Raw genomic sequence first — 12450 nt, 5'->3', positions numbered from 1 at the left:
AAAACTCATCTCTTTAAACACTACTTGACTTCATCATCATAAAAAAAAATATTTCTCTTTATTTAATCCTTCCCTTATAGCTTGTACTTATTTGAACAATGCCTACAACTTGGTATTTCAAGCACTTCCTGTGTCTGTTTGCCTCTTTAAGAAGAATCGCTTTATGTATTCCCCAATTGTAAGTCGCTTTGGATAAAAGCGTCGGCAAAATGACTAAATGTAAATGTAAACCAGGCTATAAACGAACTACACCACAGTCACATGACTTCAACATCACCACCATTAAGCTTCCAACAACTCTTTCAGTCTTTATTTGAAATCTGCAAGTTGAAAAGTTTAAGAATAGTTTGTAAGAGTGCGCTTGTAAACACAATGAGGCTGTGAAAGTGACTATCAAGTGGTCCCATTAAGCCACTTGTTAGCATCTGCCTTTTTCAAGACATCTTTAAAAAAAATCACAAGTGGACATTACTGATAAATTTCATGTCATGGAATAAAAGTGAAAATATCTTGAGCTTGTGATAATCACAGAACTTATGCCAGACAGTTAACCAAAAACCCATTCAAAAAATTCCACTGACGTCAGGACGATGGAACTGGAAGTGCTAAAATGTTATAAAAATATGCCATCCCTGCAGAACTCTACTGGTTGATGAAATAACGCTCAAATGAACCAAACTATCAAATAAACAAACACGCATAGGGCAGATGTGTGGAACGATCAGCATTCAGATGCTGTGGAACACTCTTTCTGTGAACTTCCGTGTGGGTCTGAAAATATATGAAAATATATTTATATATTTTTAACTCAGATTTTCTACAGAAAATCTGTATCTACAGCAAGTCACTATTGTGGTTATAGGACAAAATGGGTTGTTGCAACATCAAATATATTACGTTTTTTTTAATTCTTCAAGAGCAGCACATGTCACAGAGGGCTATGCACTGCTGTGTAAATTGACTAATGCTCATTTTCAGTTTCTTTACATTAGAGGAGTCTGGTTGCTTTAGTTTCGTTTCATTTTCTCTCTCTGTCTATCCTGTAGATCTTCAAACAGATGACTTTAGGGACGACACCCCAACTCTACCTCCAGAGAGTGCTTCATCTCTGAACTGACACCCACTGAACTCTTCCTGTTTTCAGGGTCCTTCAGGAAATGACTAGAGGACGCTAACCTGAATAGCTGTTTACAGAAGAACTAATGGGATCGTGCTGCTGACTGTGGTTGCACAAGATGACATTCAACTGATGCTTTCTGTAGGCTAGAAAAAAAAGAGCAACAGAACCTTGTGAAGCAATTTAAAGAAATTAAATTATATGTTGTACTATAGTAACTCATAACAGTCTTGCATAGGTTAGTTTTTCTGCTTCTTATCATCACTGTAGAATCATGCCTCCACAGTTTGTTGTGTTTTTGAATGCAGAAATTAGTTTCTGTATTTTGGGGTTTAAACCAGTCAGCATTTTCATGCACCTTATCATGCAGATCAGAAAATTGCAGAGAATTCATCAAAAAAGGGGAAGGAGCATAACGGAAACATGAATTTTAGTGACGCCACACACACGTATCATCTGTGACAGAGTGTTATGTTACAGAGGAGTTGAAATGTGTTGTAATGGAACATTTCTTTCAACCCTAATTCTGTGCCATATTTGTCCTCTTTTTCTTTTACCCATATCAGTTTTTTTGTGTGTGCTGTATTTCTGTCATGTTTATCTGCATTTTAACCATTAAGTGCACCTCTGAGTAGAATAAAAAAGTGCATTGTGTATATTTATAGAAACAAGTTTTGCTCTGTTTAAATTTTTTCCCCCCAAAGGAACTTTGTCACTCAGTTGTTGTGAAGCATTCATCGTTGCAATATGTACACACAATGTTTTTCCTCAAATGATTATTACTAAATGCAATTTAAAGCAATACAATGCATCAGTACCACTACTGAAAATTATTTTTAGTTCAGATTCTTGCCTAACAGTTCTGTCCAATCGTATTACAATAATATGACATTAAAAAAAGAAGAAAAATATCTGCTGATTCAAATATAGCTGGACAGACATCATCCTTCTCTGTTCCAGTTACAAATGAGTCTTCCATGACACTTTTTAAGTTAAAAAAGTTTAAAGACCAATGACTGCATCAAACATTGTGTAAAATTGCTTACACAACATTGCTAAGGAAAAGGCTTGTCACACAGCACTTTGCAATCATTTCCTGGCTATAAGGGATGCAAAAATAGATGAGCTGAATCACATCTGGTGTAGCAGATCAGCACTTCACAACCAGAAATTCTAAGAGGTATTTATTGTTTATTTTCATAGATTTTTAACATGATTATAGTTACACTTATGTATTACTACAAGATGTAAAGAAAAAAACAAGGAAAAGAGAAAAAAAATTATCATCCTTTCTTTCTTCTGAGGAACAATTTGAGGAAACAAAATATATATATATATTCCTAAAACAACACTCGAACCCAATGACTTTCTTTATATGGACAATAAAAAAAAAAAAATTCAAAATATATTCTTTCATGTTCCACAGAAGAAAGAAAATTTTACAGGTTTGGAACGACTTTAGATTGAATAAATTATGACAGAATTGTCATTTTTGATGAACTTTCCTTTTAAAACTTTCTTTTAAGAAGTAGAACTTTACGAAATGCCTTGAAATATCCTAATGTCCTCACAATTGCATCGTAACAATGTTACATTGCAATGTTTGGCTCTTTAAAATGACATTCAGCAAATAACATGATTCGACTCAGGGTGTGTTCACACTTGTAGTTCGGTTCGTTTGCTTCATTTGGTCCGGACCAAAAAGAAAAATGATACATTTGGTCCTGGTCCGCTTAGCGTTCACATTGGCATTTTTGACAGCGAACCTAAAGGCATAGTGATACATTCACAACCTGATTGCTTGGGTTGAATGACGTACACTGAACAAAATTATAAACGCAACACTTTTGTTTTTGCCCCCAATTTTCATGAGCTGAACTCAAAGATCTAAAACTTTTTCTATGTACACAAAAGGCCTATTTCTCTCAAATATTGTTCACAAATCTGTCTAAATCTGTGTTAGTGAGCACTTCTCCTTTGCCGAGATAATCCATCCACCTCACAGGTGTGGCATATCAAGATGCTGATTAGACAGCATGATTATTGCACAGGTGTGCCTTAGGCTGGCCACAATAAAAGGCCACTCTAAAATGTGCAGTTTTACTGTATTGGGGGTCCGGAGGGGTCCGAAAACCAGTCAGTATCTGGTGTGACCACCATTTGCCTCACGCAGTGCAACACATCTCCTTCGCATAGAGTTGATCAGGTTGTTGATTGTGGCCTGTGGAATGTTGGTCCACTCCTCTTCAATGGCTGTGCGAAGTTGCTGGATATTGGCAGGAACTGGAACACGCTGTCGTATACGCCGATCCAGAGCATCCCAAACATGCTCAATGGGTGACATATCCGGTGAGTATGCTGGCCATGCAAGAACTGGGATGTTTTCAGCTTCCAGGAATTCGTCAAATCATGTCGCATAGCGTCACATCTTGTCATTACTTCCTGTTTTTGGTTCGTTTAGAAGAATTTGGTCCGTGTTGCGTTCATATATCATTCGCACCAGAGTTCGCTTGGAAGCGGACCGAGACCAATCTTTTCAGAGGTATCGGTCCGCTTGTTTGGTGCGCACCAGGGTTCGGATGGCAGCGTTCACTCGTGCTCAAATAAACCGCACTAGAGCAATCGCACCAGGGTTCGTTTTAATCGAACCAAACATGACAAGTGTAAACGCACCCTTAAATAACCACTAGACTCTGCTTTGAGGGTTTTTGCTTTGAGTTACTTTGCACATTTTCTGTTATTTTTCTCTTTCTCATTTCACAGCTGAAATGGAGGAAGGTGACTACATTATTCCTGATTACTCCAGTAATGATACCGACTGGTGTGAGGGGGTTACAAACTGCACCCCTTTTGTGCTCCCCACTGTAACGCCACTGTCCAGGATAGGTTCCCGGCACTGGATCGCTCTGGTCTGCTACCTCATTGTGTTCCTGTTGGGCGTCCCCGGGAATGCTCTGGTGGTGTGGGTGACCGCGTTACGAATGCCAAACTCTGTGAACGCACAGTGGTTTCTGAATCTGGCCATCGCAGATCTGTTGTGCTGCTTATCGTTGCCTCTCCTCATGGTGCCGCTCGCCCAGGACCAGCACTGGCCTTATGGTGCTTTAGCTTGCAAATTACTCAGTGGTTTGTTGTACATGATGATGTACTGCAGCGTTCTGCTCCTGGTCGTGATCAGCTTGGACCGTTTCCTACTTGTGACCAAACCAGTGTGGTGCCAGAACCACAGGAACACGAGGCAGGCCCGCTGCGTCTGTTTGGTCATCTGGATTCTCGCTCTCCTGGCCGGTTCTCCTCAGTTTGCTCACATGGAGATGCATGAAATGAGCAAGACTAAAACAGTGTGCCATGGCAGATACAGTGACTCAGGTCATGCATGGTCCATAACTCTTACCCGCTGTTTTCTGTCTTTTCTGCTGCCTTTTCTCATCATCTGCATCAGCCATTGGAAGGTTTTCATCACGATGAGCTCTGGGCGAGGGCATAGAGGCAGCGACAAGTCGGCCCGGACGCTTCGTGTCATCCTGGCATTGGTGCTCAGCTTCTTCCTGTGCTGGATTCCTTTGAACATCGTGGATATTCTGCTGTTAATGATGCAAGGACAATCAGAAAGCATTACAGTCAACCTGCGTCTAGCCCATGTGCTGACGCTCTGCTTGGCTTACATTAACAGCTGTCTGAACCCGCTGCTCTACGTATGTCTTGGCCGCGGTTTTAAGAAAAATCTGATTAGCTCACTGCGGAGTGTGATTCACTTTGCATCCGAAGCACCGTCCCATGGAATCAGCATGACTGCGACCAGTAAGTCAACTACTGATGGGTTCAGAGAGAAGCCCTTATGAAATCTTCGCGTGGAGATATGGATCGAAATCTTTGTCTGCAAATACCACTCTCGGGAAATAATTTGTAGGCTTAAAGAAAAGTTTTTCATAAAATGTATGGATCCCTAGTAGACACGCTGCACATCAAAGATGTACAAACTTGGTCACCAATATTGTTCTATTATATTAGCGATAATCATTTTAAACATCCGTAATATTCTCACTCTATTTTTGCAAACACCAATTCATAACCAGTTCCTGTCATAGCTAAGCAGAGACAGCAGTGCACACTCATTTTCGCCATCTTAATTAATCCAATTTGATTTCAGATTCTGGAAGTTGTGTTTTTTTTAACATTAAACGTTGCGTTCCTATTCACATATTTGTTTAAATGTGCATTACATATATTGCGAACAAAACTTTAAGCGTATGAGGCAGAGAAAGCCACTGTCATTTATGTCGAAAAATATATAATTAGTAAATTAGTAAAATTTGGAAATTACTCCGTTCATAAGACAGAAAAAAATACAAGCAAACACGCAATAAGGTGTGGTCACATTACCAAAACTGCAGTGAAATTTTACACAATTTTACAAACAAAATTCCTTGAAACAACAGTGATCCGACGACTTTGAAAACCGTGCAGTGTGAACTCGGCATACGTTTTTCACCCTCACACGAAACTCCCAATCTCGCGGATTCATTCTGGAATGACTGGATTTCGCACACAAAATGTCAGTCACAGTAGCTAAACATGACCACTAGCAAAACATAGTCATATTCAAATGTTTACATTCTGGTTGATCGATTATTTCAGGTCTACAAAACCGATTTCAATCAAAATTTCAGTCAGATCGAGCTCAATTGGATCGACTGAGATGTTATCATGTCAAGTCAACTTTATTTATATAGCGCTTTTAACAATACAGATTGTGACAAAGCAACTGAACAGTATTAATTAGGAAAATAGTGTCAATAATGCAAAATGACAATAGTAAACACTCATTTTTCAGTTAAAGACAGTTCATCATTGAATTCAGTGATGTCAACATCCAGCTTAGTTCAGTTTAAATAATATCTTTGCAATCATGTCAACGATAACGCTGGAAATGAAGTGTCCCCAACTAAGCAAGCCAGAGGCGACAGCGGCAAGGAACCAAAACTCCATCAGTGACAGAATGGAGAAAAAACCTTAGGAGAAACCAGGCTCAGTCGGGGGGCCAGTTCTCCTCTGACCAGACGAACCAGCAGAACGGAAAAATCAATATAAGACGTAATAAAACAGACGATGAACAATATTAACAGCAATTATTATATGATGCAATCAAACTTATAGCAAAATGTGGTAGTTCTGTATGTTGTTTCAGGGTTGGCATCATCTGAGGTCCTCTGAGGGGTTGCATCATCTCTTCTCAGGTGTTCTGGATCCAGACTGAAGCTTGTGTAAATCCTAGTTACCACGGGATGTTAATCCCGTGGCAAAAAACAGAGAAACAAATACAAACATAATTAGCGTAGCTGCTGTTCCAACCAAGCAAAAATGATTTGTTTAACCCAAACTAACGAATAATAATGTGCATTTGATTAGATATAACTGCAGTAAAAGATTATGACTGCAGTAAAAGATTATGAGATGCATTATTTGAATGCTTGGCCAAAGAGATGTGTCTTTAATCTAGATTTAAACAGAGAGAGTGTGTCTGAACCCCGAACGGTATCAGGAAGGCTATTCCAGAGTTTGGGAGCCAAATGCGAAAAAGCTCTACCTCCTTTAGTGGACTTTGATATCCTAGGTACTACCAAAAGTCCAGAATTTTGCGACCTTAGGGAGCGTGATGGATTGTAGCGTGGTAGAAGACTAGTTAGGTACGCAGGAGCTAACCCATTAAGGGCCTTATAGGCAAGTAATAATATTTTGTAACTGATACAGAACTTAACAGGTAGCCAGTGCAGAGACTGTAAAATTGGGGTAATATGATCATATTTTCTTGACCTGGTAAGGACTCTAGCCGCTGCATTTTGGACTACCTGTAGCTTGTTTATTGAAGATGCAGGACAACCACCTAGAAGTGCATTACAATAGTTCATGAAGGCCTTTCAGACCGATTAAGCCATCAATCTCATTATAAACAGGTTATTTGTGTGCATGAGTTTATTGACGCATCCGTGACAGTTTTGATTCCTAATAGTTAGTAATCATGTATTTTAATGTATTAAAATATTAATAACCATTTACAGCCAAATTAAAAATCATTTTAAATCCTTGCATTCAGAAGTATTCAAAACTATATTATGAGATATACGGCACATAGCATATGAATAGACTTTTTCATCACTGGACACAACTAAAATGTTGTAATTTTTTTTTTTAAGTCAGATTTGCTTCATTGTTAAAAGAATGTTTTGGATTAAATACAACATAGATACAAATGCAACTATTGATTACCACAGAAGCCAGAAAATCACAGCAGTTATTCTCGTACTATGGAAGCCATAGGGTGAATGTACCACAGCGAAATAAAGGTTAACAGCATAATGGTGCACACATAACAATTAGGCAAATCTTTCGATGTGTCTTATATATATAGCATGAGAAGCTGAACTTGCCAGGCGTGTTTGTCCCTCGCGGTTGTGAAACGCCTGCTGCTCATGAGCTTGACTAACCAGTAGGTCAGTAAAGAGTGAGTGTTAAAACTAAAGTTGGCAGGCTAGTGCTGAGATTTCCAACCATCACATCACAAACATTAGAGTTTTGTGGCTTTTGGTGTATCATGTGTGTGAGTTTCGAGGCCATACATGTATATCCACCTGCAGCTGCTTAAAAAAGTTTCCACCCAAACTTCCTGTTTCAATAAGACATAAATCAACACAGAACAAAAAGGCAAATTCATATACGAAGTAAATCGTTATTATGGACACTCATAATAAATACCGCATTATACTGGATATTATTATATTGTATATTAAGTTAAAACTGCATAATTTGTTAAATTTAGTGACAAAAAGTGGGGTACTTACGGTGCAAAAAAAAGAAGAAGAGTGATTCTGAAAGCCTTTGTTTTTATTTTATTTCAAAGCCTAAATTTTGTCTGGATATGGGTTAGCAACCTTTCTATCTGCGCAACAAGGCAGCTAATAAGCACTCTGAGAATAATATCCTGCATAAAGTTGAGTAATGAACATAATTCATATGCCTTATATCCTCTCCTGCTTATTCAGTGTGTATTATAACTATCATAAGTTTGTGTTACTGTAGCATTTGTATCTCAGTGCTTATTTGACCCTTTTCTTGACCATTTCTGTATAACTCATATAATTCTGTATACATACTGAAAATATAAAATAAAGATATAAAGGTTTAAACACTCATCTGGAGATGAACTTTATTTTCTGCTATATGGCCCTGTCTAGGATAATTGCATTTTCCACTCAAAGGGGAACAACTATGTAATCTTTTGACTACATAATTTCTGTCAAGTCCTATATATATAGTAGATGTAAAAAACAACATTATTTCAAATCACACACATGGACGAGTTTGAAAAGAAGGCTCACGAATAAGAGTTTATTAACATCATGCAATAAGCAGGCAGCAATTTTCAAAGACTACGTGAAAATCTTTAAAATACACCATGAGCATAAAATCAAATGTAGTGAAAAATTACGTTCAGGCAAGGCATATTTTAGTACACTCCACACTGGAATGTATTTCCACTGCACAGCACAGGTAAGGTTTGACTGTGTAGCAGCAAGAAAATGAAATATTCCAGTCCTCCAATGCACTAGGTGGCACCAATAAAGAAGCTACGTTATATCAAAGTTCATAAAGTATAAATACTAATAAATTACTAGAAATGTTGAAAATTTTTCCCGTACACTACAAATGTGTTTTAACAAACATGCTACAAAATATTCATCAAGCTGACTTCATTCTAATGAATGGACATGGGACATTGGGAAATTGCCCCCTTTAAAATGCTAAGCTAATGAGAATCAATTCCAGGTGAACACATATCTCTCTTCATGCTGCAGATTTCTCTTGTGAGTACCTAGTAATTCCTGTATGCTTGTTAAGAGATCAAATATTCCCAGGCAAAAAAAAATTCCCATTCTTACACAATGGACAATGTGACATCATTATAAGCAGTCTTGTCAATAATCAAGAAAACAAAAAAAGATCTTAAAATGGCTTTATTCAGTAGGGGAAAGCTAAAATATATAGCTATAGTATTGAAAAGAAAGAGATATATGGGCATGCCTGAGAACTTGAAGCTGAAGAAAGTGATTTATAAACATTACAGACACATTACAGACACAGTCCTTATAGTTCACCCCCCCCCCCCAAAAAAAAACTAAATTCTGTTATTTACTCACCCTCATGTCATTTCAAACCTGCATGACTTTAATTATGATTAATGCAAAACAAATATTTTGAAGAATGTTGGTGAACAAACAGTTTTGGTGACCATTGACTTCCATTGTATGGACAAAATGTGTTCCACACAAGAAACAAAGTCATACAGGTTTGGAACGATATGAGGGTGAGTAACTGATGACAGAATCTTCATTTTTGGGTGAATTAATCAATGAACATACAGTAGTCCAATTAAATCCAAAATAGTATGTTCTTGTAATGGGTTTGGTGTGCTTAGTGGGTTTGCTTTGTATCTTGTGGTTGCATCTCATCAAATCTTTTATTAACAAGAAGAAAGATACAATAATCCTAAAGGTGAAAATCAGGAAAGCAAGATGCTACTGGAGGATGGACTTATAAACAAGTGTAAATCTGGTTAAGTTTGACATCATGTTACAGTTTCCAAGTCCAAACTCTCTATCAGATCCCAAAAGCAAATGACATTCGGTGCTACTATACACTCACTGTGTGCTGTAGTACTACCGAAAAACCATGATCCTAACCTAATCTCGATACTGAAAACATTTTTTCTAAATCGTTAAAATATTGGTATCCATAACTTTGTGAGGCTGCAGATCATACACCGTGAGTTTTTAAAAGCTTAGCTTAAAGGTGTGCCATAAATGAGTGCTTATAAATAGCTGTTGGGATAGTATTCTTACTTGAGTAGAGGCTTGGACCTGGAAATAGTATTCAGTACTAGGGCTGGGACAATAAATCGATGCATCGCGAATCGAGAAATGATTCTGCATCGATTCTGCGATTTTCCGAAGGCATCGCGATTCTCTCTTGAATCGATTCTGAGCTTAGTTTTTAACAGCAGATGGCGTTATTGGATGCTTTAGAAATAGCCGTATTCTGCTTGCTTCCAGTTCCTTACACATGCACCATTTGAACCTAAAATAATCATTCATACAGTTCGAAAAGCTTGAAGCGAATTACAAGGGTGTTCACAGTGGGCTGTGTTTACATTAATCTCGCATCATAAAAGCATAAAAGCTGATGTGCAAGTACATTTAACCACTTACATTACTCAGCCAAATGCACAAGCGCTCTTCTTCATGAGCATTTGAGTGTGCGGTTAAAAACTAGCCTAGAGCGCCATCTGCTTTTAAAAACTAAGCTCAGAATCGATTCGAGAGAGAATTCCGAAAATTTCAGAATCGATCCACGAATCACGATGCATCGATTTATTATCCCAGTCCTATTCAGTACGTCACAGCTTAAGAAGCGTTTTACGTAAAGCTCTCAAATGAATTTTAAAATATAAATAGGCAGGTATGTTCATGGCCAGACTCAGACAGTGGTCATGAGTTTGAGAGAGCCTGAACGAAATCGCATGATCTTCTTTTTGAGCGCATGTGAGGCTTTAATCTTGACCACAGCATTGGAGGGATTCTGTGAAGAAGAGGGGGACGGGGGCAAGTGAGGGGGCAATTGCTGAGGCCAGACCAGCCCTCCGCTCTCATCTGAGTCACTGGACAATGAACTGGTTCCTGGAGAGAAAGTCTCGCTCAGACTGGAGTCGGACCCATCGGTCGGTGCAGTAGCGGCCTCTTGCACCCTCAGGTCCTGCTCCATGAACTGAACACTGGTGCACTTGCCAGGTAACTGACTTAGGCTGAATTTGTGCACGTCTTCTCTGAATATCCCCTCATCCTCTTCTTGACTGAGATCTGCCGAGGAGCACCAGAGCCGCTGATTAGATGGATAAAATTCGTCACTATGATGCCTGCCCATTTCCCGTCCCACCGTATTATAGTATTTGTGCTCCGGTTGGCCGGTCCATCCTTGAGAGATGCAACTGTCCTCTGACCGAGAGCAGATGGTCGACTTGGTTTGTCTCTCTCCTAGAGTTGTCCACCTTTTCTCTGGACTCCTTCTGGCTAGGGACTGAAGAAGGGCCCACTTTTGGGATGGAATGGGCTGGTGTTGCTCACAGGACTCGGGAGTTGACAACGTAGGTACGTAGGTGTGATTGCAGCAGGTGTGAATGTGGGGTTTCATCGTGGGACGCCGATCGATGTAAACCGGTTGATGCCGAGGGGAGTCGTTGCTGCTAGTGTAGACTTCTTCGATTCCATACTGATCCATTTCCAAGGAGGATTCTGGCTCCTCACTGCTTAGGGAGGTTGGTCCAACTTGGGCATTGGGAAGGTTCATGTAATATCCATCTTGTGGTTCACGCTCATTCTCTTCCTCAGAGAGAGTTGCCCATTCCTGCCATTGCAATTGGTCAAGTTGTGGGTAACTAGGTGGGTATGTGTGTAATTTATGCCACTGATCAGGATCAGAGTTGAGTTCTCCTGTAGATCTGAGGTGTCGTCGCTGCAGTAGTCCCAGGATGTACATCTCCACACGCATAGCCTGCTGGATGTCTTCTTCCGTTGGACCATCATCTATCTTTACTACAGAATCTGCCTCAGCATCAGAATTGAGGCTCATCTCTGGCGTAAGGCTTTCATTCCCATCAGCTATCTGATCTGTAACCCACTGAGGGCTTTCTTCATCTTCTTCTTCCTCCTCTGCTCCCTCGGCAATACCCTCCAGTGGGGGGTACGGGGCAGAAAAAGAGCGGGGCAGAGTGGCATGTACTGTGGGCTCCATATGACCCTGCCAGCCCAACATGTAGGCATCTGTCAGCGGGTGAGAAATACACGATTTAGGAGAAATAAAACTATTTCTTAACAACAAAATTTCTGATATCAAGGATGCTCAGATATGATGATGCCCTTGCAAAGGATTGCCTTCTTCAAAGCCAGCTATAGGGCTATATCAGGGTTGCCAAGTCTGCAGTTTTCCAGTGGAATTGGGGTACTTTTAAACTGTTGCTGCGAGTGGATTGTTTCCCAGAGGGTTAAAGGTTTGACATATTACATAAATTATATTTGCCTGAAAGGCTTGTATTTCAATATTTTACCCATTTTATATTCTACCAATGATATAACTGTGCCAGATGATGAGTTTTGCGAAAGAGGGGCACTGGTAGGGAGCCTTTAAGCTCCTAAGAGCTTCTTTATGAAAACAGGCTATGTTTATGATTACTACTATATAGTGATAAACACTGGCTGTAAAATATGTATTTTAGGGAGGGAACT

At 39.4% G+C, this 12450-nt stretch overlaps 2 protein-coding genes across 2 annotated transcripts; one reads left to right on the top strand and one right to left on the bottom strand.

Annotated features, from left to right (window-relative positions):
- Window positions 1–2223: 2223 nt before the first annotated feature.
- LOC107602107 (C5a anaphylatoxin chemotactic receptor 1-like) lies at window positions 2224–5233 on the top strand. Its single transcript, XM_016294516.1, has 2 exons — window positions 2224–2297; window positions 3881–5233. Exon 2 carries the CDS (start codon window positions 3886–3888, stop codon window positions 4957–4959), a length of 1074 nt encoding a protein of 357 aa, XP_016150002.1. The 5' UTR covers window positions 2224–2297; window positions 3881–3885; the 3' UTR covers window positions 4960–5233.
- A 5288-nt stretch (window positions 5234–10521) lies between these two features.
- Window positions 10522–11980, bottom strand: LOC107602091 (uncharacterized). The gene has a single exon (XM_016294498.1). The coding sequence runs from the start codon at window positions 11978–11980 to the stop codon at window positions 10649–10651; it is 1332 nt and encodes a 443-aa protein (XP_016149984.1). The 3' UTR covers window positions 10522–10648.
- Between the last annotated feature and the right edge of the window lie 470 nt (window positions 11981–12450).

This window comes from Sinocyclocheilus grahami, unplaced genomic scaffold (genome assembly GCF_001515645.1).
Source record: "Sinocyclocheilus grahami isolate Dianchi unplaced genomic scaffold, SAMN03320097.WGS_v1.1 scaffold319.1, whole genome shotgun sequence".
Taxonomy (NCBI): Eukaryota; Metazoa; Chordata; class Actinopteri; order Cypriniformes; family Cyprinidae; genus Sinocyclocheilus; species Sinocyclocheilus grahami.
This window is presented reverse-complemented; position numbering and strand designations above follow the sequence as displayed.

Coding starts and splice junctions, on each gene's coding strand:
- LOC107602107 (XM_016294516.1), top strand. CDS start 3,886: ATGGAGGAAGGTGACTACATTATTCCTGATTACTCCAGTAATGATACC.
- LOC107602091 (XM_016294498.1), bottom strand. CDS start 11,980: ATGTTGGGCTGGCAGGGTCATATGGAGCCCACAGTACATGCCACTCTG.